Genomic DNA, 24,123 nt, shown 5'->3' on the forward strand with positions numbered 1-24,123 from the left:
AAAAATATATTTGTTTTTTTTACGACTACAAATGTACTGTTACACATTTGTGACTTTAGAGTACACATGCAAAATAAATATATACGACTTCAAATTTACTGTGACTTTAGTGTACGCATTCAAATTCTGCAGTTACAGGTGCTAAAGACTTTTGCTACAATAATACCTTCATAGATGCGGTGCTGTTTCCCAAAGTGAAGGCTGCAGCCTTGCTAGGAGATGAGACAGGGGTACTCAAGTAGAAATGATGAGGGGCCACACATTTTTTTTTCAGTGACTCAAGGGGCCGGTCGGTATACGTGTGACTGAGGCCGATATTTTAGACTTTATGGTCTGTTTTAGACGTAACGCGTAAGCACGTAAGATACATAACCCCCCCTTGCGCGGTAAAATATCCCCCCTTACGTGCTTAAGTGCGTCGGCCAAAATTCCTGACTATGCGACTAAAACACTACGGCCCTACGCAGCTTGCAAAGACTGTGATTGGCCAGCTAACCACATCCTTTCAGGAGTCTCACATTTCCGGTTTTACAGCATAATAGCGCCATTTTTAAAAGGCTGTGACAGAAGCGAATGAAGAATTTTGAAGAAGGAGAAGAAGAAAACACAAGAACGAATTATGATAATTATAAATATAAACAAGCCAGCGATTTCCACTTCCACGCCCACAGATTCGTTCGTTGCTCCCCCTACTGTTCTGGCGGAGAATCCCCTTGCAACACGCGCAATCCTTAAGGAACCTTAAAGGAACCGTAAATCAAAACTTGTCTAAAACAAGTCCCTTGTGTAAATTACGTGCTTACGTCTCTGCGTCTAAAACAACCCTAAATCGGCCTTGACTGCTGCTGAGATGGACTGTATGCCTCGAGTTTGGGAGGGCTGGAGCGGTCTGTGGGCTGGAGTGCTATCTGTTTATCGTTGCAACCCCCAGCCTCGTATTGAGATCGCGGCGCGCGGTTTCAAAATAAGAGGGCCCAGCACGATTTTTTTATTTATTTTTTTTATAATTAAAAAAACTTTTCAAAACAGCTCGAGGGCCATTAATAGACACCCCGCGGGCCACAAAAGGCCCGCGGGCCGCTACTTGAGTATGACTGGACTAGAGTGCTAGCTCGAGTGCTTCCTAGCGTTTGTAACGTCGGACTTTGGGAACGACTTGGTAGTGTGGGAGCGCTTCCGCTTCCGCTTTTTAATACTGCGTGTCCGCTTGTAAACACATGTGCGCTTATGAATAAAACATGGCAGCAATCAAGCTGATCGATATTTATTTGACTTTTGTCTGTTATGAAATGCGGTCATGTGTCCTTCGCATGGAGCCTCTTTGGGGAAGTCACAAAAGCTTTGTTGTGGTTGATCGAATTGTCTTTATTAAAAGGAAAATCCATTCAATTTTTATAAAACTAAGTGAAATTGTCTGAGAACTTAATTCATGCATCACATTTACAGTACGGTTGATTACTATTATGCAGGGGGAAAAATACAAAGAAAGAGATGATAAACGTGTATTTATTTGGATATATTATTTAACTGATCTGATTCATTCATTCATATATGCCTACAATCTACCAGTGCTTTGAACACATAAGTATATCATATAAAATACAATTATATACGTTCATTAAAAATTACAAACATTGCAAATGATCGGTTGTGCATTAATTTTACAACATTGGATAGTGGCACTATCCCTTCCACCGGTAAACAAATGTTTGTGCGCCACCCTAAGGCGCACAAAAGCCTCCGTTTGCTGGGCTGACCCTAAAAAAAACGATTCAACACAAACATAAATAGGTATAGCCTACATAAATAATGTAATCTTGTGAGCAAGTAAATTGACATTGGTGACAGTGGTGTTTAACACCAGCTACGTCCATGCAAAATATAGCAACGTATCATTAAGTTGCAAAAACGTTTGAAAAGTGGCACAGGTCTTTAGGCTTGATGATTTGCATTAACATGATGAATCTATAAAAAGCAATACGGCACAAAATATTTCTGAAAACTAATATAACTTCACTTCGTTTGAACGCGTACTGCTCTGCCATTTTCAAGAACCCGCCCAGTGAACGCAGAGGACTGTGGGTAGTTTTGGCTCGTCTAGGATGCAGCGATGCATCCTTGAAAAATCTCGGAATTCTCAAAAACAAAGGACGCAAAAATGGCGCGGCTTTCGAGTGTCCTCAACATTGGAACAGTGCTTGTCGGCGTTCTATGACGTAGCGTCCTTAAAAGGGCGGCCGTTGAGCATGCTTCCTTGACATTGGGAAACAGCCCGGGACTCTACTTCGACCTGGGCGGGACTTTACGTCCTACGTCACTCGCTATGGGTTTGCATGTGTGCGCGTAGCCGTTTGTCTCAGGGATGTGTGCACGAACTCCCTTGCACTACAGATTACGAGTGTCAGTGTCGTACGCGATGGAGGGTGGGTGACATTCCTACAGTCTGTGATGATAGGCTATATTTCTACAAATGACTTACTATTACTAGCGATTAACATGACGAAACAACACGAACTAAGCTAACATTAGACTATAGCCATACCAGATAACGCCATACCAGCTAACCCTATCTATTTCTATTAAACTCTGAACCATTTTGCAACAGGCAACTGTGTGTTGGTGCGTCTTATTGCTTCCCACGTCTGCGTCTGCATCTTTCCCACTCCTGGCTAATAGTTTCAGCTTTTGTACTGTATATCAGAAATGATCACCCTGTACCACACTGCTGACTTGTTGATGTTTTGTGAGCACTCACGCATTTCTTTAGGTATCTTAAGTTTCCTACTGGAGTCATCAAAACTTTGGACTTTGTTATTGTAAGAAATATTGTGTTGCAAAAACACTTTGTGTCTTACCCTTAGCGTTACCCTAACCTTAACCCCAGTAACATTTCTTCATCATAAACTACAAGTTACGCAAATTGGCATACAAACATCCAGTCCAATATGAAAGAAAAAAGCTTAAAATAAAAAATAGCTTCATTAAGGAATCGAACCCCTTATCCCCGCGTTAATGAGTTGTTCTCTGACCACTAACCCATCAGGTCTAAGTACATGCGATTCAAGAGTTAACCACTTGACAATCTTTAAACTTCGGTTGCCTAGAAATTGTAAAGACAGTGATGTGTGTACATTGTGCGAGTATCCGTCACTCGCGATTTGTGTGCAGTCCAAAATGAAAGAAATAACCTTGCATCACTAGGGAATCGAACCCCCAATCATGTTGGTCGTTGTTAACTGTAAACAAAGAGATCGCATTTTGTTTAACTGCTAACTAACAAACGGGTTTATGCGTTCACTGAACAAAGATTATGGAAATAAAAGACCACTTTTCCATCAGAAAAATCATCAGAACCGTTATTACCAACCCATAGACACTAAAGCCAAAATCTCGATCTCGCCGTTTCACCAAGCATGCATCGGAGGTGGCTCGTGTGTGCTTGCAATCGCTATAAATCCCAGGATGCATTTCGCACTCGCAGCAGTACGATGGCGGACAATATGGAGAAGACGCACAACTGTAGCTTAAGTTACTCTTAACTTATATATATATGTATATAATATGATAATAATAATAATATAAGATAATATATAAATATATATAAAGTCGTGTGTGTAGCCTATAGCTTATACACATGACAGGACACGCATATCTTTTCAATTTTTATTCATTCAGAATATTTACATACTATTTGAAAATGAAAGAGGCTGGGATTTTGTTTTATATCATTTGTTTATATTGTTCAGTAGTATATGCCTAAATGAGGCCGTAGCACAGTTAACGGACGAGCAGAGGTGGTGACGTCATCGAGTCCGCTGCTGTTCCAATCGCAGGTACGTACTCGCGTGCTCGCAAGTATGTGCTTGAAGTACAGACTTGCCAAGTACGTGCTTGCAAGTCATCGAGTCCGTAGTACGCGTGCTAGGAATTGAGAAACTGTATAAACAAATGATATAAAACAAAATCCCAGCCTCTTTCATTTTCAAATAGTAGGCCTATGTAAATATTCTGAATGAATACAAATTGAAAAGATATGCGTGTCCTGTCATGTGTATAAGCTATACACACACGACTTTATCTATATATATTTACTTATTATCTTATATTATTATTAGGGGTCCAAGCCAACAGGTTGGAACCCTATTGTTTTTGTAAGGTTTTTTCTTCTTTTTATTCTTACCCCCCTAAAAGTGTGCCCACAGCACAAACCGTAAATGGTTTTGACACGCCAATTGCATGACTAGATCCAGGTCTCTTCGGACTACGCAGACAACAAAATCCAGACACGCCGGCCACTAGGTGGCGCTATACCAAGGAATACGCGTTTGGGGCTATAACTCCCACACCGAACCTCCCACATTCAAAACCTTATACACACAGATGCACTGGAGTCTGCTGCAACTTTTGGCATAGGTGGCGCTATACCAAGGAATACGCGTTTGGGGCTATAACTCCCACACCAAACCTCTCACATTCAAAACCTTATACACACAGATGCACTGGAGTCTGCTGCAACTTTTGGCATAGGCCACGCCCATTTGCGTCACTAAAAATTTTCGGCAAAATCGCAAAAACCGAAAAACTGTTTTTTCCCTACTCCTCCCACATTTCTTGACCAATCGACACAAACCTTTGCACACGACATCTTCAGACGCACACGCAAAGAATGCATGTAACTCTTTTTTGATCCGACCTTCGACGACGAAACGGTAGCGTTTTGAATATTGGTTTATTAGCTAAATTAGACGTGGAAAATCAAAAATCCAAAAAAATCCAGAATTAGACATAGGATCAAGTCCAAATTTGAGACACATGTCGGTGCTACCCTTCATGGCGTTCAATAAAAAAATCGGAATATTTCGCCATTAGGGGGCGCAATAAACGAGGAAATTGTATATCTTCTACAAAATTTCGCTGCGAAAACGCTACACTGACTTCTCGCTACTCCTACCACAGTCAAATCCTTTGTATCCACAGGTTCAGGGTAGCGTTTTGAACACATGCTTCGTGTTGTGCCGGCGAAATGCACATTTCTTGTCGCGGTGTGCCGGCGAAATGCACACTTCTTGGACCCCTGCATAACTGCTTGCAGTTCTAGTTATTCTTCTTATTATTATTATTATATTATATATTATATAAATATAAGTTAAGAGAGTAACTTAAGCTATAGTTGTGCGTCTTCTCCATATTGTCCGCCATCGTAGGCCTACTGCTGCGAGTTCTAAATGCATCCTGGGATTTATAGCGGTTGCAAGTACACACGAGCCACCTCCGATGCATGCTCGGTGAAACGGGGACTCTCTAAATCGACGCCACTTCGACCTGGGCGGGACTTTACGTCCTACGTCACTCGCTATGGGTGTGCATGTGTGCGCATAGCCGTCACTCGCGATGGGTGTGCATGTGAGAAAGGTTTTGGCTTTAGTGTCTATGGTTTGGTAATAACGGTTCTGATTATTTTTCTGATGGAAAAGTGGTCTTTTATTTCCATAATCTTTGTTCAGTGAACGCATAAACCCGTTTGTTAGTTAGCAGTTAAACAAAATGCGATCTCTTTGTTTACAGTTACCAACGACCAACTGATGATTGGGGGTTCGATTCCCTAGTGATGCAAGGTTTTTTCTTTCATTTTGGACTGCACACACATCGCGAGTGACGGATACTCGCACAATGTACACACATCACTGTCTTTACAATTTCTAGGCAACCGAAGTTTAAAGATTGTCAAGTGGTTAACTCTTGAATCGCACGTACTAAGACCTGATGGGTTAGTGGTCAGAGAACAACTCATTAACGCGGGGATAAGGGGTTCGATTCCTTAATGAAGCTAGCTTTTTTCTTTCATATTGGACTGGATGTTTGTATGCCATTTTGCGTAACTTGTAGTTTATGATGAAGAAATGTTACTGGGGTTAAGGTTAGGGTAACGCTAAGGGTAAGACACAAAGTGTTTTTGCAACACAATATTTCTTACAATAACAAAGTCAAAAGTTTTGATGACTCCAGTAGGAAACTTAAGATACCTAGAGAAATGCGTGAGTGCTCACAAAACATCAACAAGTCAGCAGTGTGGTACAGGGTGATCATTTCTGATATACATTACAAAAGCTGAAACTATTAGCCAGGAGTTGGAAAGATGCAGACGCAGACGTGGGAAGCAATAAGACGCACCAACACACAGTTGCCTGTTGCAAAATGGTTCAGAGTTTAATAGAAATAGTTAGGGTTAGCTGGTATGGCGTTATCTGGTATGGCTATAGTCTAATGTTAGCTTAGTTCGTATTGTTTCGTCATGTTAATCGCTAGTAATAGTAAGTCATTTGTAGAAATATAGCCTATCATCACAGACTGTAGGAATGTCACCCACCCTCCATCGCGTACGACACTGACGCTCGTAATCTGTAGTGCAAGGGAGTTCGTGCACAGATCCCTGAGACAAACGGCTACGCGCACACATGCAAACCCATAGCGAGTGACGTAGGATGCAAAGTCCCGCTCAGGTCGAAGTGGCGTCGATTTAGAGAGTCCCCGGTGAAACGGCGAGATCGAGCATGCATCAAGAACACTTCCGGGTTTTACGACAGTACTCGCTTGATGCGTGCTTCGAATTGGAACAGTGCTCGGGCAACGACTGATGACGTTTCACGAGTCCACGAGCACACGAGCACGCACAAGTATGCGAATTGAGAAACGGCCGATTAGCCCGTTTTGAGTACGACATCCGGGTCCTTGAAGTATACTTCTTTTCGCCGGATCTGAATTGGAACGTACTACATACTCAAAATTTGGCTAGTAAGTACGGATAGTACGGGTATTGGAACATGGCATGGGTTTCGAAAGGCATACTGGGGCTGTTTCCCAATGTCAAGGATGCATGCTCAACGGCCGCCCTTTTAAGGACGCTACGTCATAGAACGCCGACAAGCACTGTTCCAATGTTGAGGACACTAGAAAGCCGCGCCATTTTTGCGTCCTTTGTTTTGGAGAATTCCGAGATTTTTCAAGGATGCATCGCTGCATCCTAGACGAGCCAAAACTACCAACAATCCTCTGCGTTCACTGGGCGGGTTCTTGAAAATGGCAGAGCAGTACACGTTCGAATGAAGTGAAGTTAGTTTTCAGAAATATTTTGTGCCGTATTGCTTTTTATAGATTCATCATGTTAATGCAAATAATCAAGCCTAAAGACCTGTGCCACTTTTCAAACGTTTTTGCAACTTAATGAAACGTTGCTATATTTTGCATGGACGTAGCTGGTGTTAAACACCACTGTCACCAATGTCAATTTACTCGCTCACGATTACATTATTTATGTATACCTATTTATGTTTAGATAAATGGGTTTTTATGTATGTTTTGTATACCTATTTTATTTAACAATTTCTCTTCCTGAAAATGTTTCTGCTCTCTGAACAGAGGGCATAAAATAATCAGATGAACAATAAAAAAAACAAAAGAAACATTCACTTTTGTTTGAAAAAATAATGAATATATAATATAATATGCATCTTCTATAAGGAGGTGGTAAATACAGGATGCAACTCATGCAGTGTGAACCACAGTGGTATAGAGGGGGCTGGGGGGGGCTACCTAACTCTGCAAACTAGGTGTCTGTGGTCTATTTTGCATTCTGCAAGTCAAAATATAATCGACTACTGAGTTCAAAGCACAATGTGGAAGTGTGACACAAGCCCATCACTGCAGATCTAACACATTATTTGCATATTTAACATATTATTTCCATGATTGCCATGACACTGAAACACATTGAATATGCTTCCATCCGCACATATATAAAATGGACATAAACAAATACCGGTATGCAAAAATAATGTATTCATTTTCAATCAATTCCGATTAGAATTTATAACGTGAAAACTTTATTTATATTAGTTACATTCTTTATCCAACAGGTATTGCACAAAGCTATTGAACTGGTAGATTTCAGCTTATTTCTAAACTGTTTGTATTCTAATGCGTTGTGGTCAAATAAATATCGATCAGCTTGATTGCTGTCATGTTTTATTCATAAGCGCACATGTGTTTACAAGCGGACACGCAGTATTAAAAAGCGGAAGCGCTTCCACACTACCAAGTCGTTCCCAAAGTCCGACGTTACAAACGCTAGGAAGCACTCGAGCTAGCACTCTAGTCTCATCTCCATAGGACGCGACTAGCAAGGACGCGTCCTAGCAAGGCTGCAGCCTTCACTTTGGGAAACAGCCTGGGTTTCGCAAGGCATACTGAGGAGCACAGTCGCAAGGCATACTATGCTTCCCTTCGTTAATGGCAATTTTACCTCTCATTAGATTTAGCAATCATGGAGCCCCGGCTTGGCTAACGTTAGTTCTATGCTACCCGTACTTACTGCTAGATCTTATTTTGAAACTTCTGTTTGAGAAAATCGGGTTCGGTGTTGACGGTGAAAGTTAGGTCCGTTTATAGCAGAGTTTCCGTTGTCCGGTTATTACCGGTCATTGGCCCGGGAAAAAAATTAGGAAGACCGAAATTTCTTAATGTCCCCGGTCAGAATGACCAATGGAAATAATTCCTTGCACAATTTGAATTGTGTTTAAATATGCTACAGTGGTCATTTGTTTAGCCAATTCATGTTAAACAATGAGGGTTTTTGATTGACCCGACCCAGCCCGCCGATATTTCCCACCACTATCCTTGAGCCGGGTCGGGCCGGGCCTTTGATCGGGCGTTTGTGTTTTTTTTGTTTTTGCTATCATTGCTTTATTGGCCTAATCTGAGGAGAAATCTATGCCATAAACAGAAATATTATAGGCCTTTATTACACGGGTCTTCTCAATGCCGTGGAACGCTCCGTTCACTTAGATTAGTTTAGATTAGAAATACTTTATTGATCCCCGGGGGGAAATTGCCGCTCCAGGCGCTCCATACAACAGAAACACAAAAACAAATACCCGACAAGCATAGAAGAAAAGACAAGATTATAAACAAATAAATAAACAAATAAATAAACAAAATACAACAAAACAAAAAATAAAAGTAAGAAGTGGGCATCTCCCAGTGGGCTATATCCACAATTACAACCTACAATTACAATTACAATTACAATTCAACATTCACATTGCAAATAGCAATGAAAATTAAGAGTGAAAGAATAAATTATAGTGTGTTTATTTAAATAGTAATTTGTCCGATTTTTAGAGGGAGGAGTTGTAGAGTTTAATGGCCACAGGCAGGAATGACTTCCTGTGGTGCTCAGTGGTGCATTTAGGAGCAATGAGTCTCTCACTGAAGGAGCTCCTCTGTTTGACCACAGCGTTGTGGAGAGGGTGAGAGCCATACTGCAGGATCGCCCGCAACTTCGACAGCATCCTCCTGTCTGACACTGCTGTCAAAGTGTCCAGCTCCAACCCCACAACGTCACTGGCCTTCCTGATCAGCTTGTTGAGTCTGTTGGCATCTGCTACTCTTAGTCTGCTGCCCCAGCACACAACAGCAAACAGAATAGCACTGGCCACCACAGACTCATAAAACATCCTCAGCATAGTCTGGCAGATGTTAAAAGAGCGGAGCCTCCTTAGAAAATAGAGGCGGCTCTGTCCCTTCTTGTAAAGGACTTCCGTGTTCTTAGTCCAGTCCAGTTTGTTATCAATGAACACCCCCAGATATTTGTAATGTTCAACGATGTCCACATTATGACCCTGGATGGAAACTGGGGTCATTGGTGTCTTAGATCTCCTCAGATCCACCACCAGCTCTTTGGTTTTAGTAGAGTTGAGCTGTAGGTGGTTCTGCTCACACCATGAGACAAAGTTGTCCACCACAGCCCTGTATTCAGCCTCCTCACCCTTACTGATACAACCAACGACAGCAGAGTCATCAGAGAACTTCTGAAGATGGCAAGACTGTCTGGTAGCTGTAGTCCGTGGTGTAAAGGGTGAAGAGGAACGGAGAAAGGACAGTCCCTTGTGGGGCCCCGGTGTTGCTGACCACCGTATCCGACACACAGTGCCGCAAGCGCACCTACTGTGGTCGGCCAGTGAGGTAATCCACAATCCAGGACACAAGGGGGGGATCCACCAGCATCGACGTCAGCTTGTCACCCAGTAGAGCAGGCCTGATGGTATTGAAAGCACTGGAGAAGTCAAAGAACGTGACCCTCACAGTGCTCCCTGGCTTGTCCAAGTGGGCGTAGACACGGTTCAGCAGGTAGATTATGGCATCCTCAACTCCAATCCGGGGCTGGTAGGCGAACTGGAGGGGATCCAAGTGCGGCTTAACCATAGGCCTGAGCTGCTCCAAGACGAGTCTCTCCAGGGTCTTCATGATATGTGACGTCAGTGCCAAAGGTCGGTAGTCCGAGAAACCACTGGGCTGCGGCTTCTTAGGCACTGGAACAAGGCAGGACGTCTTCCATATCACAGGGACCTTCTGGAGGCTAAGGCTCATGTTGAAGACCCGATGAAGCACTCCACAGAGCTGTTCGGCGCAGGCTCTGAGAACCCGTGGGCTGACACCGTCAGGGCCGGCAGCCTTACCGGAGGGGAGTTTGCTCAGCTGTCTTCTTACATGAAGAGGTGTAAACAGTGCAGACTGGGGAGGGGGAGAGTTGGAGTCCAAAGTGCGAGGAAGGCAGGTAGCATGGGAGCCAGAGGAGGAGTGATGAGTGGGGGATGGGTGTGAGGGGATCAAACAGTTGGATGAGGTGCTATTAGGAGGAGGGGGGGTCAGAAGCACTGGTGTCTGGAGACAGTCAACAGGAGAGCCAGCAGGGGCCGGGGCTGCAGAATCAAACCTGTTGAAGAACAGATTTAACTCATAGGCCCTAGCCACGTTACCATCAACTCCACTGCTAGTTGGTCTGAAACCAATGATGGTCCTCATACCACTCCAGACCTCCCTCAAGTTATTCTGCTGGAGTTTCCTCTCCAGCTTCCTCCTGTAGCCGTCCTTAGCCTCTTTGATCTTGGCCTTCAGGTCCCTCTGAATGTCTCTCAGCTCCTCCTTGATGCCACCTCTGAAAGCCCTCTTCTTCTTATTGAGTATAGCTTTGATGTCTTTTGTTACCCAAGGCTTGTTGTTTGGGTAACAACGCACAGTCCTTGCTGGGACAATGCCGTTCACACAGAAATTTATGTAGTCCGTAATGCACTCAGTAAGCCCATCAATGTCCTCTCCATGTGGCTCACAGAGTACATTCCAGTCAGTCACCTCAAAACAGCCCTGCAGTGCCTCATAGCAGTCCTCTGACCATGTCCTCACTGTCTTTGTGGTCACAGGCAGCCTCTTCACTAGAGGCACATAGCAAGGGGTCAGAAGAACCAAATTGTGATCTGATCTTCCCAGCGGGGGGAGAGACGTGGAGGAGTATGCATCCTTTACATTAGCATACAGCAGGTCCAGGGTCTTCTCCTCTCTGGTTGTACAGGTCACATACTGGGTGAATTTCGGGAGTGTTTTTTTAATGGAGACATGGTTAAAGTCACCTGAGATTATAATGAGAGCACTCGGGTGTGCAGTCTGTAGTCCGGCTATAGCAGAGTGGATGACGTCACATGACGACGTCGGGTGAGCGGACGGGGGAATATAAACAGCCACAACAATAGTATGTGAGAATTGCATGGGTAGTAGTCCGGTAACTTGTCAACCCCAGCGTCTTCGGTTACTAAGCGACGTCAACGTCTTTGGCGGACTATTTCACTGCTGATCAACACTACGAATGCTGGTAACGAATAAATTGTAAAAAGACACACCATGTGAAGTTATTTTCCAAATAAGATTTGAAAAGCTTTGGAAGTTTATTTACAATACTATTTACGTGGTTTTTGAGCAGTAAACTTTGACATTTTTATCCAGTTCAGCGAGAAAGGCGACGAAGAATAAGAAGGGGGAGTTCCAGTCTGCTTAAACAGGAACCCCCACCACACGAGAACGCCCATTTGTGTCTGCAGTGGGATGATATTGAAAATGATAGTTACGTATTGTAACTCTAGATTCTATGAGTATAGGCGCAGCCTTTTAAGGCTATCGCTATTGGGTTATCCCTAGGCGTGAGCCGTAGCACTGAAACATTTGTAATCCCCGCCCACCAACAGCGTGGGCCTCAATTACGTCCGTGGGCCTCAACGACATCCGCAGTTCGCAGATATAGGCGGGCGCCGGTGGACGTTCTGCTCCCAATAAACAGCTTTTCTTCAGCTATTTAAAGGACAATGAGGCCGACACTTAAAAGGCTGCGCCTATACTCATAGAATCTAGAGTTACAATACGTAACTATCGTTCTATGTCGTATAGGCTTCGCCTTTTAGGGCTATCGCTATTGGGTTAAAGGGCGAAGCACGATATAGTCTATTGCCGCGTTTCCACTGCAGGGTGCGGTATGGTTCGGTTCGCCTCAGTCCGGTAGGGAGGGGGCGGTATGGCCCAGCTCAGTTCCGAGGTCGCGTTTCCATCGCCGACAGTACCCTTTATGGTAGGCCGGATGTCGATCACCACGGCAGCTACGTAATCATCGTAAACAACGTCTTCCTCCCCAAGAATGCAGAGGAACGTCTCCACCTCCTTGTTCGCCCAAGCAAGCGTTTTACGCGACATGTTCATCGCCCGGAAGTGACGATTCTGTCGACCAATCAACGGAGAGGGTGTGTAGCTCGAATTCTCCGGCACCCTTTCAGGCGTCTCAGTACCCCAACGGAGGAGTACTGAAGACGAGGGCAAAACAAGTACTGCTCAGTCCGGGTCACGCCCACTTTTGGCGGTGGAAACGCAATCCATACCGCACCTTTGCGAACCGAACCGTAACGCACCCTGCAGTGGAAACGCGCCACATGCCTCATTGGTCCCGATCAGTACCAGAAACACAGCTACATACGCGCTAGTATCATGCATCAGACGTAGCATAACATACGTCATGCGTCTAACGGCACGTCATCAACGAGCAGCTCCAATGTGTCTGATAAGACACAAGAGCTCTCAGCATGAATATTTGACTCCTCCTCACATTGTTTAATATGCGAGGGGAATAGTCACACAATCACACTCACTCTGACAAAGCACCTAGAACTGAGTGTGTCATAGAGAGGCGCGACCTGTCTCTTAGGTAAAACCTAATAAAAGAGCATGGGGAAGCCCAGGAGGCTGCTGACTGTGCAGATATCCTCCATAGGCATCCCTCTTTGCAGAGCGACAGAGGACGATATTCCTCAGGCGGCTCTGCCCCCGCTGACACATAAGCCTGTGTGATAGCATCACACAGCCAATGCGACAGCCGTTGTTTCGTCAGGGGGAGGCCCTGGGAATGTTCTCTGTAATGCACAAATAACTGTTGAGATTTGACTCTCGATCTGAACAAGCTAGTAATACTCTTAGGTGTAAAAGCCGGGTTTGGGCGTAATATGGCCGAACTGCCGTCCCCTTGTATTCTAAGACAAGAAGGGGTTACAGAGAGTGCAGACAGGTTGCTCACTCTCTTAGCTGACGTCGGGGCCAGCAGCAAAGCTGTCTTGGCTGACACAAACTTGAGGGGCACCCGGTCAAGAGGCTCAAATGGGGCTTTAACCAGTGCGCTCAGCACCAGTGTTAAATCCCATTGCGGAGTGAGAGAGCGCGTCACGGGTCTCTCTCTCCTCACACCTTTTAGGAAGCGCTTCATTAAGGGGTGACTAAAAACAGTTTTATCCCCGAAGCCTTCGTGGCATGATGAAACAGCAGCCGCGTACGTCTTCACCGTTCTAAAGGCCAGCCCTCTTTCCATCAGTGTCTGGAGGAAAGAGAGCACACGCGGCCAAGGGCAGGAGATGGGATCACAACCCCTCTCCGTGCACCATTTCTGGAAAGCCGCCCATTTAGCCACGCTCTGGTGGAGTCAGCTCTGGCACCCTGGATGGTCCGTACGACCTCCTGGGAGAGGCCGAGACCCTCTAGGGGGTAATTAATTTGCAGTAATCAAAAATCAATCAAAATGAAAGAGAACAAGAAAATTAAAGAGTGAAATAAACAAGGGCTCAGCTCCCCCCTCTCCTCACAGAATCCAGCTCTTCCTCGCCCCGTAATTCCCTTCACCGGCGCTTGTGGAGCGGGACATAGCCCCATGAGCCCGCTGGCCAGGCCCTTCGCTGGCCGCTCGCCGCAGCCTGCGATGGAAGCGGGCGGGGCTGGTAAGCCTGGGGGCCAGGAGGAGGAGCCGCGGTGGCTGACAGTGGCTGCCGGGGGCCTATGGCGGCGATGGGTGCTTGGAGTGGAGCGCTGCTGCCCGGGTGGAGGCGGATGGCGGGAGACGTGTCTCCGGAATTTCTCTGCCTCCTCGGAAGCGGCCTGCATGTCATCCACCATAGATGACAGACGGGGCCCGAACAGCACGTCCGGGCTGATGGGGCACTCCAGTAACTGTCGCCTCATCGGCTCAGGGATGCCCGGGGTCTGCTGCAGCCACAGGTTCCTCTGTATGAGGTGCTGCCATGCCGCCGTCCGGGCCGCTGCCACCGCGCCGGTGGAGCAGAGGCAGAGGATGACACCGGCGGTTTTCGCCAAGTCGACTGCCTGTTCGGCAAGACGATGAGGGTCAGCCGCCATGGTGGAGACGTTATGCGCCAGCAGGGCGATGTTATTCATAACAGCCTCTTGCTTCATCATACACTGATGCGCTCTGTCTGTAAGCTTGGCCGTCAGCTGGTCTTTGGGAGTGGGGCAGCGGTCGCTGAGCCCCGGCTTCACTCCAAAGACAGCACACAGAGCGGGATCCAGCGGCGGTACCGCCCTGTAACCCCGGTATGTCAGACCCTCTGTCTTCGTGACCTGGATAAATGTTTTCACCGGGGCCCCGAGCCTCCCGGGCTCCGCCGCAGCCCCACTGAAGTACGGGCTGATGGCGGGAAACATCGGCCAGAACGTCTGCGAACTGCGGACGTCGTTGAGGCCCGCGGACGTAATTGAGGCTCACGCTGTTGGTGGGCGGGGATTACAATTTTTTCAGTGCTACGGCTCACGCCTAGGGATAACCCAATAGCGATAGCCTTAAAAGGCGAAGCCTTAGTATACGACATAGAACCACGTCAGTTTCGAGATTAGACTAACACGCACAAAATACGCCCTCTAGCGTCTGATGTGAATTTCTCTGAAGACAGCAATTGAGATCAAGGTAAAACGCAGCTGCAGGTTAAACCACAAGTACATATGACCCAGCAATGGAGATTAAGACGTCACGTGACTTCTTGAGTTTAAAACCGTGTTAAACTCTAAAAAGTGGCTAAACTAGCGACAGAGCAATTGCCCCCTTAAGTAACCCTAACCCATACAACCTAACCCTGACCACAACACTAACCAATACACCTCAACTGTAATCCATGTAACCTAAACCTTACCCATACAACCTAACCCAACCCTCCACTGATGTATATAGACAGAAGTTAGTAGTAAATAATACTTGATGATGACTATTGTTATGTTTCCCAGATCCGTACTATCAGGACCCAGCCAGGTGTGCCCCAGGCAAGTACATGTATATATCTAACGGTATGCTACACTAATGCATCAGTACATGTCTATATTTAACCCTATGCTACGCTAATGCATCAGTACATGTTTATATCTAACCGTATGCTACACTAATGCATCAGTAAATGTCTATCTAACACTATGCTACGCTAATGCATCAGAACATGTCCATATCTAACCCTATGCTATGCTACTGCATCAGAACATGATGCATGTCTATATCGAACCCAATGCTACGCTAACGCTACGAAGCACGTCTTTATAGTTTTAGATGTATGTAGATGTATGTAGCATTAGCGTCACGTTGTGTACTGTGATCTGAGGGCTTTCAGTTTGAAAACGTCCTTTTCATTTCAGAATTAAGTCCAGACTTTCCCAACAACCTCCACTGCAAAGGACCTAATGAAGGTGACCAGCGTAACACTTAATTCATTTTATTTATTTATTTTTCACATTTATGTCGAAGGGCTCAAAGCTTTCTGACATCCAGAGCCACTAGCCTGCAGAATCTATCAATTGCTTACTTAATAGTTGGCTAATAATAGATTATAGTATAGTTTAGTTAGGTATTTATCTCATATTTACTACTGTGTGTGTGTGTGTGTGTGTGTGTGTGTGTGTGTGTGTGTGTGTGTGTGTGTGTGTGTGTGTGTGTGTGTGTGTGTGTGTGAGCAGATCGATGTACCTGTAAGACAGTTCGACTGAGCTTGAAGACTTACCTAAAGAACAACTATAATTATGGTAATGTGATCTCCGCAATACACTTACCATTCAAACTAACCTTAACCTCCACGACCCCAACCCTTACTATCCCGAACCACCACAACAGAATAATTCTAACCCTACAACTCATTGTAGGTCAGACAGGTAACATATGGCAACATGAAATAGCCACCTGCCACTTTTTTTATTACCTTACAATTGTATAAATGTAAAATACCTTCACTAACCAGACCCGAAGAAGAATGGATTCAAGGGATTCTTTCCACTCTCTTATTCTGATGAGAGAGGGAAACATTATTGACAAGCAGTTCCAGTATTTGATGGGGAAGTAGAAATACCTGGAATACCCAGACCCAGATCCAGCTGGTTGGTGCTGAAGAACATCCTGTGTGGGAGACCAATTATATCCAACTGTGGCAGTGAAAGCACCAGGGTGGCAATAAAGTCAAACTTCCTGAACCTAGAAACATAAATTGCAATGTTGTTTGTGGAAAATCATTTTATAATGCTTAGATAAATTAAGAATTTCTGATCACTTTAAGGGTTTAGTGAAGTTAAAACACAGCCAGCGGACTTTGAGGAAGAAACCAACATCCTTTAACAGCAACCAACATCCTGTTTGGGTGGTGCTACAGGACAGAGCTTAGATCAGGCCAATAAAAAGCCTGACCCTACCCGAGCCTGTGCACTTTGTGACCGAGACCGGCCCGGCCCGACGCATTAACACATTAGCTCGGGTCGGGCTCGGGCCTGGCCCGAGCCCGATTTAAACCCGACAATTGTATTAATAACCTAAATAATGAGTAGGTTAATATATTGACTAGACACACGGCAAACTGACAAATTTGACATACATTTTTCTTACAGAATCTCCCTGCTTCTGAAATTCAAGATTCAAGATAATTTATTGTCACTTCAGCCATATACACAGTATACAGTGAAATGAAATAGCGTTTCCCAAGAACATAAGGTGCAACATAGAGCGACAATAATAACAACAACAACAACAACAACAACAACAACAACATGCTACATATAACTGCAATCCAGTAAAGTGACTGTGTGGAATTTGTAGTGCGGGAATATAAATATGAATATGTGTCTGAGTAGTGCGGGAATATAATTATGAATGTAATAAGTATGAATATGAATATTAAGCAATAGTGCATAAACCAAGGGCAACAGAGATGATCAGTGGGGTGTTCCACAAAGCCGGTTTTATCACATAACCGGGTAAGTTAACCCAGGGTTTTCGGTAACCCTAGGTTTTCCGTTCCAAAAGGATCACGGTATGTTAGTTGCTATAGCAACATATGCTCTGAATCAAACCTGGTCGGACCAGGTTTTGCGCAGGTTAAGTTTGAAACATAACCCGGTTTTGGGTATTTCAACCGGCGTTCACCGCAGATTTCATGTGTTCACAATGGCATGCCCTTTTGATGAGAGAACTGCTGATATCAGAGCGCAAATTATACGTGCAATCCACCGGGAGCGATTGATAAGACCACGGCTCGACATCTTGGCATATTGGATGACTTTTTGCTGGAGTGGAGAGATATAGATTCTCGCGCAAATCTTTAATATATTTAAATAGCCTTACATAGCCAACACTACCAATCGAGGACCTGGCCTCAGTTCACTCCAGACTATTTGCGTAGCCCTCCGTTTTTTTCAAATGGTAGTTTTATCTAGGCTATAATGCTGGAGATGCTGAGCACATCACAGTCGTTTCAGATGACCCATCCAAGATTTGTATCGGCCTCCTATCATACAAAGAGCAATATTGTCTGAGTAGCCTACTATGCCGAGAGGCATTTACAACATAAAGAATAAAATAGTCCTAACGGCAGCCTCATTACAAGCACTGATCCATCTTGATCTGTGAAGTCTATGTATTGTCACTTTTAGGTTTTCTACCCAGTTACCAAAAAAATAAACATTTGGAATAGTATGCGCTGTGGCAAGCACACGGTTTGCATTTGTTACTTCGAAGGCAAAAAAAATCTAAAATAGGCCACAAGAAAACACAAAAACCTACATTCAACCAGTGTGGGGTATGGCCCATGACTCTCTGAGGTGGTAGGTACCTCCAGGTAGGCCTACCCCCTCCATGCCAGGGCGCCCTGAATTTATGTTTATTAACAGCTCCTCCACCGGGGTCAAGACAATTTGAGGGCCAGATCCAGTCTGCCGACGGTCGGCCTTTTCACGATTGCCTTAAAAAAATGGCTTATTTAAATTTATACCAATACGATGGTGGGAAAAGCTTACCAGTTTGTATGTTTTTTATACTTCATTTTTATACTTGATCTTCTGACCGCTTGGAAGCAATCGGAGTACATGTTGTTTTAGAAGAAAGGGGTTATGTGGTAGGATCTTTAAGAATGCTTAACTGGGATATTTATATATTCATGGCTCAAATATTAAGGATCATGCTTTTGACGTGTAACTAACGCATTTACGCGGTCAGCGATCCGCTGCCAGGCTTTGGTTCTCCGGGTTCCAGAGGTTTTAGCGTTCCCTTTTCTTGTGATAATGTCCTTCTCCTCGTCATAGCTCTCCAGGAGAACCTGGAGTTCCATTTCATTGAAATAAGCGGCCCGTTTCGCCATATCGATCAGGGTTTCCATGATCCATACATCACGTCTTTTTAAGTTTGGCGTGGACGCGCACAACCCTGTGTTAACCAACCCCGAGTTGATTGAACTAATGCATAACCGCTGCTGTGGAACCGAAAACTCTGGGTTGGTCGGCACAGGGTCAATCAACCTAGAGTTCAGCGTTAACTCAGTGTTTGTTAAACCTCCGTTCGTGGAACACCCCTCAGATCTGGGCTCGTTTCCTGAAAGCATCGTTAGCCTAAGTGGATCTTGAAGTGCGTCGTACGAGCATCGTACAGTTTTCAGACCGTTTCCCGAAAGCATCGTTGGTAACGAACGTCGTGAAAACGCTCGTAGCTAACGAGTGCTCCAGGGTACTCGTAGGACGCTATAAGCATTGTTAGCCTACTATAGACTGAACTCATTATTGCATGAGGGAGTCTTCATTCATAAAAAATGAAAACATTCGGGAGCATGCAATAATACAAATTATTCTACAGAGGTCAGAGACTCCGTGCACAGCCCCGCCTTCCCCAGTGAACCAAGAAACTTAAGGTTACGACGTAACCCCGGTTCTCTGATAGCATGAGTGAGGTATCTCACATATGGGTGCGCCTCCCCGCGTATCCCTCAGAAGCACTTTATCACTACGCCAGCCATGATTGGCTGGCTACGTCTGACGCACCCCTGGTCAGCCCCCTATATAAGTATCTGACCGTGCGTACAGCGTCATTCAAGGCAGCAACCTCTTCTCGCTCACCGCAAGAAGGGCAATCCGGTGAGATACCTCACTCATGCTATCAGAGAACCGGGGTTACGGTCGTAACCTTAAGTTCTCTTTCAAGCAATCGTAAGGTATCTCACATATGGGATATGTTTACTCCCGTATTGCCGGACAGGCCAACCTCAACGATACGTGACCATTCCAATCATGACAGAGCGTCCTGCGGAGCGCAGGACGCTCCTGAGGACGCTCCTGAGGACACCCTGAGGTCACACTCAAGACAGCGTGAGCCAAGCGAGGCGCAGTAACGTCAAGTCGGTAAAACCTCATGAACGTAGTGGGTGAAGCCCAAGAAGCGGATTCGCACACCTCCTGCAATGAAACCCCTTTAAACAAGGCCCACGACGTGGCAACGCCCCTTGTTGAATGCGCATGCAAACCAACAGGCGCCTCCAGCCCTTTTGCTGAATAAGCCAAAGCTATAGCCTCAACAACCCAGCGTGATAAACGCTACTTTGTGATAGGCTTACCCTTGTGAGGGCCAGACCATGAAACGAACAATTGATCCGCCTTCCTAAACGATAGAGTCCTTGACACATAAGCTCTGAGCGTGCACAGGACACAACGTATGCAGCCGCCGTTGCTCCTCAGAGGTGAACGGTGGTGGGTAGAAATCTCTAAACTCCATGGAAAGGCACGAGTAAGACGTGTCCATGACTTTAGGAACATACGCCGGATTCGGCCGCAGCGACACCTTAGAGTCCGCAGAGCCAAACTGCATACACGACGAATGCACCGATAAAGCGTGTAGATCACCAACTCGTTTTGCTGAAACTAACGCCATGAGCAACGCCGTCTTAAGGGAAAGCGTTTTCGCTTCCACTTCCGACAATGGTTCAAAAGGAGGCCCCGATAAAGCCCCCAACACCTGTGGCAAATCCCACCCAGGTGATATAGGCTTTGACACAGGGCGCAAACGACGTGCTCCCCGTAGGAAACGACAGACCAAGGGATGCTGTCCCACAGTCTTAGCGTTAATACCCACGTGACATGCTGATATGGCAGCGAGATACACCTTCAGTGTAGAAGACACCCTCCCCTTGCCAAGGAGAGACTGTAGAAATATCAACACTATCAACAGAACACTGGAAGGGGACTTCATCAGTGGAAGTACACCAATCTTCAAAGACACGCCACTTAGCCTCATACACAGTACGCGTCGAAGGCGCCCTCACGCTTTGGATGGTCATTATAACATTCTGTGGCAGGCCACATGACGTAAGATTCATCCTTTCACGGGCCAAGCCCAGAGAGCCAGACGTTCTGGGTGGGGATGAAAAATTTCCCCCCGAGCCTGGGACAACAGATCCCTGCGCAGCGGGAGTTGCAGCGGTTGTGAATAAAGCATTTGCGTTATCTCCGCCAACCACTGTTTCTGAGGCCAATTCGGCGCTACCAGAATAGCAATTAGACCCTCTGTCCTTACTCTGTCTAATGTGGGGGTTATTAGAGCCAACGGGGGAAATGCGTAAAGGAGTGTGCGCGGCCACGCGTGCGCCAATGCGTCCAACCCGAGCGGAGCCTCTGGATCGTTCAGAGAGAAGAACAGGGGACATTGTGTGTTCTCCCTGGAGGCAAACAGGTCTACTGACGGGCACCCGTAGCGGTTCCGAATCAGTTCCATCACCTCCCGGTGAAGTCTCCACTCTCAATAACGAGGGTGGCCCTCGTGAGAGCAAATCCGCGCCGTGGTTCATCACTCCAGGCGCCGTGGTTCATCACTCCTGGTGCTGCTCCAGAGGATCAGTTTGTGTGCCAGTCTGTGTAGTTGAGGGGAGCGCAAACCTCCCTGCTTGTTGATGTAGGCTACTACCGTCGTATTGTATGTCCTTACCAGAACATGAGCGCCTGTTACATACGGCAGAAAATGTCTCAGCGCCAGGAACACTGCCATAAGTTCGAGAACATTGATGTGAACAGAGCGCAGTTCCGATCTCCATCGGCCGTTCACCGATCGCCCTTTGTGGGTGGCACCCCACCCCCATAGAGACGCGTCGGTGGTAACCACCTTCCTCGCACATATCGTGCCAAGTTGCACGTCTTGTGTAAGGAAATACGGATGTTTCCACTGACGAAGCGCCAGCGTGCAGTCTAATGGAACACATATGCGGCGGTGTGCATGAACTCGTGGGTCCAGACCGAGACTTGACACCCAGCGTTGAAAACCCCTAAATACAGCCTGCCAAGGGGAACCGCCATCAGAGCTGACGCCATCAGACCCAATAATCTGTGGCAATCCCTCAGTGTGACATAATTTCCCCTGCAAAACAAAGCGAGACATGCATGCATCGCCTTCACTCTGTCCGGAGTTAGTTGAGCACTCATTGTGACTGAGTCCAGAGACAGGCCGATGAAAGTTATTGACTGGGAAGGGGTCAGTAAACTTTTCTTCAAGTTGAACCTAAACCCTAGCGATGACAAGTGTGCCATCGTGTGTTCCGTATGAGCAACTGCCTCCTGTGCTGAACTCGCAGGGAGCGTTGCGTCCCCCTGTTTATAGCCTGCTCCGACAAAGAGCTCATATGGCTTATTTTTTGTCTTTTTTTCAAAAGCAGTGCCCTCTGCCCTCGGCCTGGATGCACTAGGGCAGTGGTTCCCAACCTTTTTTGGGCTGTGACCCCATTTTGACATCAAACATTTCTGGCGACTCAAGATTTTTCTTTCCTAGAATTATTTTTTTAACATGTTTGTTATACTGTGAACAAATACAGAGTAGCCAGGATAAGTGCACAAATTGACAGTTTTCCAAAGATGTCCGGTGTATATGCAAGGAGGCACATTTTCTGCTGGTAACCTCTCGACAACCACCGTGCCTCTGTGTGAAATAGTACGTTTTCATATTCAGAGCCCCTGTCGGCGCACAGTGTTGCAAACAGACCTGCGCGCAGAGGATGTGGCTTGATGTAATTCACTATGGTTACGACCTGGTGCAGTATGTCTGTGATGGGCACAATTGAGTTATTTTTTTAGCTTCTTCCTCCCCGCACATCGTTTTCACCATTTCGATGGCAGCTGGCAATATTAAAGTCTCAGCAATGCTATGTGGCTTCATATTCCTAACAATGAGATAGCTCACCTCAAGAGAAGCTTTCAGGGCCCGTTCACTAGCAGTCACAGCCTTTTTGAAATAGGCCTACACTTGCTGTTTGTTCGGTTGGCAAATTTATTTTCGAAAAAAGCTCTTGGTTTGCCGACGTGCTCTTTGTGTGGTGTCTCAAAGTGTCTTTTGAGTTTGTTTGGCTTCATACTCTCGGCAGACAGGACCTTACTACATAGCAGACATTTCGGCTTCTCCTCGTAGCATTCCATCACAATTGTAAATCCATACTGAATGAAACTTTGGTCGTATGTTCGCTGTGTCTTTTGTGTCTCTGCCACAGTGCCTCTTCAAACTGTCTTCGGAGGGACAGGGCCAGGCGGGCGAATAAATCTTTCCATTTTGTTTTATACACTCTGATTGCAAGTTTGTGTTTACATTTTATAGGTTTGAGCTTGAACTCAAGTAATGTAACTGTGCAGTCACGTGATCGCGGCACTCAAAGATGCACCAGCTCAGATATTTGCTGCATTTTATTTGAACTAGATTTATATTCGAGAAAATGAATGTATAGGAGACAGTTATGTACGATTATTTGTAGTGTTGTATTTAAAAAACATTATTATTATTTTTTTTCTTTTCTTTTTTTTTTTTTTATCAATTACTAGACATTTCAGGCGACCCTATTTAAATTCCAGGCACCCCACATGGGGTCGGGACCCCAAGGTTGAAAAACCCTGCACTAGGGGTTACAATTTTATTGATGAAAACATGTTTGTGCTTTCGACAGTGGAGGCGTTCTGGAACTGTAAACCGTCCTGAGTCGCAACGGCAGACCCTTCGGACATACCCCTTTGCTGTGGGAGAGGAGCGTGCGTCTGGCAGAAACGTTTTCCCTCTCCCGGCAGCGAGCTAGGCGGACTGCTTAGGCCTGTTGCCCGGGCGTGGGCGAAGTGGCGCTGGCTTGCCTCCACGCTGATCCACTGGTGCAGCTGGTTTGTTGGCCCACGTAGCCCCAGCCTCAGTCTTGGATTGAGGTGGAGGTCTGGGTTGCGAACCGGGGCGTCTCGGAATCCTGTAGTTCGGCGGAAGCCTCGCCACCGCCTGTGCAAAGGATGGCCGGGAAGTCGGAGCGGGAGGAGGCTGCGTCTTCCTGGGCATGCAGGTCTGCAGAGCCTCCCCCTCCCGTTTCTTTTCCTCACAGCGGTGTTGCATGGTGGTCATAGCGGGGCCGAACAAGCCCTTTGGATCCACCGCGACGTCGAGGAGCTGGACTTTCTCGCGGTGAGAGAGGCTGGATAAATTGAGCCAACGTGCTCTCTCCTGCGCCACCATGGTGCCCATAGCCCTTCCAGAAGCCTGCAACAGACTTGTATGCCTTGTCGGTCATAGAAGACTGGAAACTGTCCGTCTTCGACGTGAAGCTCGGTGCCGACGATGTGGACAGGGCCTTCTGACCCGGGTGGAGATGTTGAGCGACCAGCGGTTCCACAAGTGATAGCTTGAACAGA

The 24,123-nt window shown here is 46.1% G+C and overlaps 1 protein-coding gene across 1 annotated transcript in view; it reads left to right on the forward strand.

Moving 5' to 3' along the window:
- Nucleotides 1-24,123, forward strand: part of frzb (frizzled related protein) — a 49,187-nt gene that overhangs the window by 12,275 nt on the left and 12,789 nt on the right. The window contains exons 3-5 of the mRNA XM_030343408.1: nucleotides 15,427-15,462; nucleotides 15,826-15,876; nucleotides 16,144-16,209. Of these exons, the coding sequence (XP_030199268.1) occupies nucleotides 15,427-15,462; nucleotides 15,826-15,876; nucleotides 16,144-16,209 (153 nt within the window). The remainder of the gene's footprint in view (nucleotides 1-15,426; nucleotides 15,463-15,825; nucleotides 15,877-16,143; nucleotides 16,210-24,123) is intronic.

Source organism: Gadus morhua, chromosome 20 (assembly GCF_902167405.1).
Source record: "Gadus morhua chromosome 20, gadMor3.0, whole genome shotgun sequence".
NCBI classification, from domain to species: Eukaryota; Metazoa; Chordata; class Actinopteri; order Gadiformes; family Gadidae; genus Gadus; species Gadus morhua.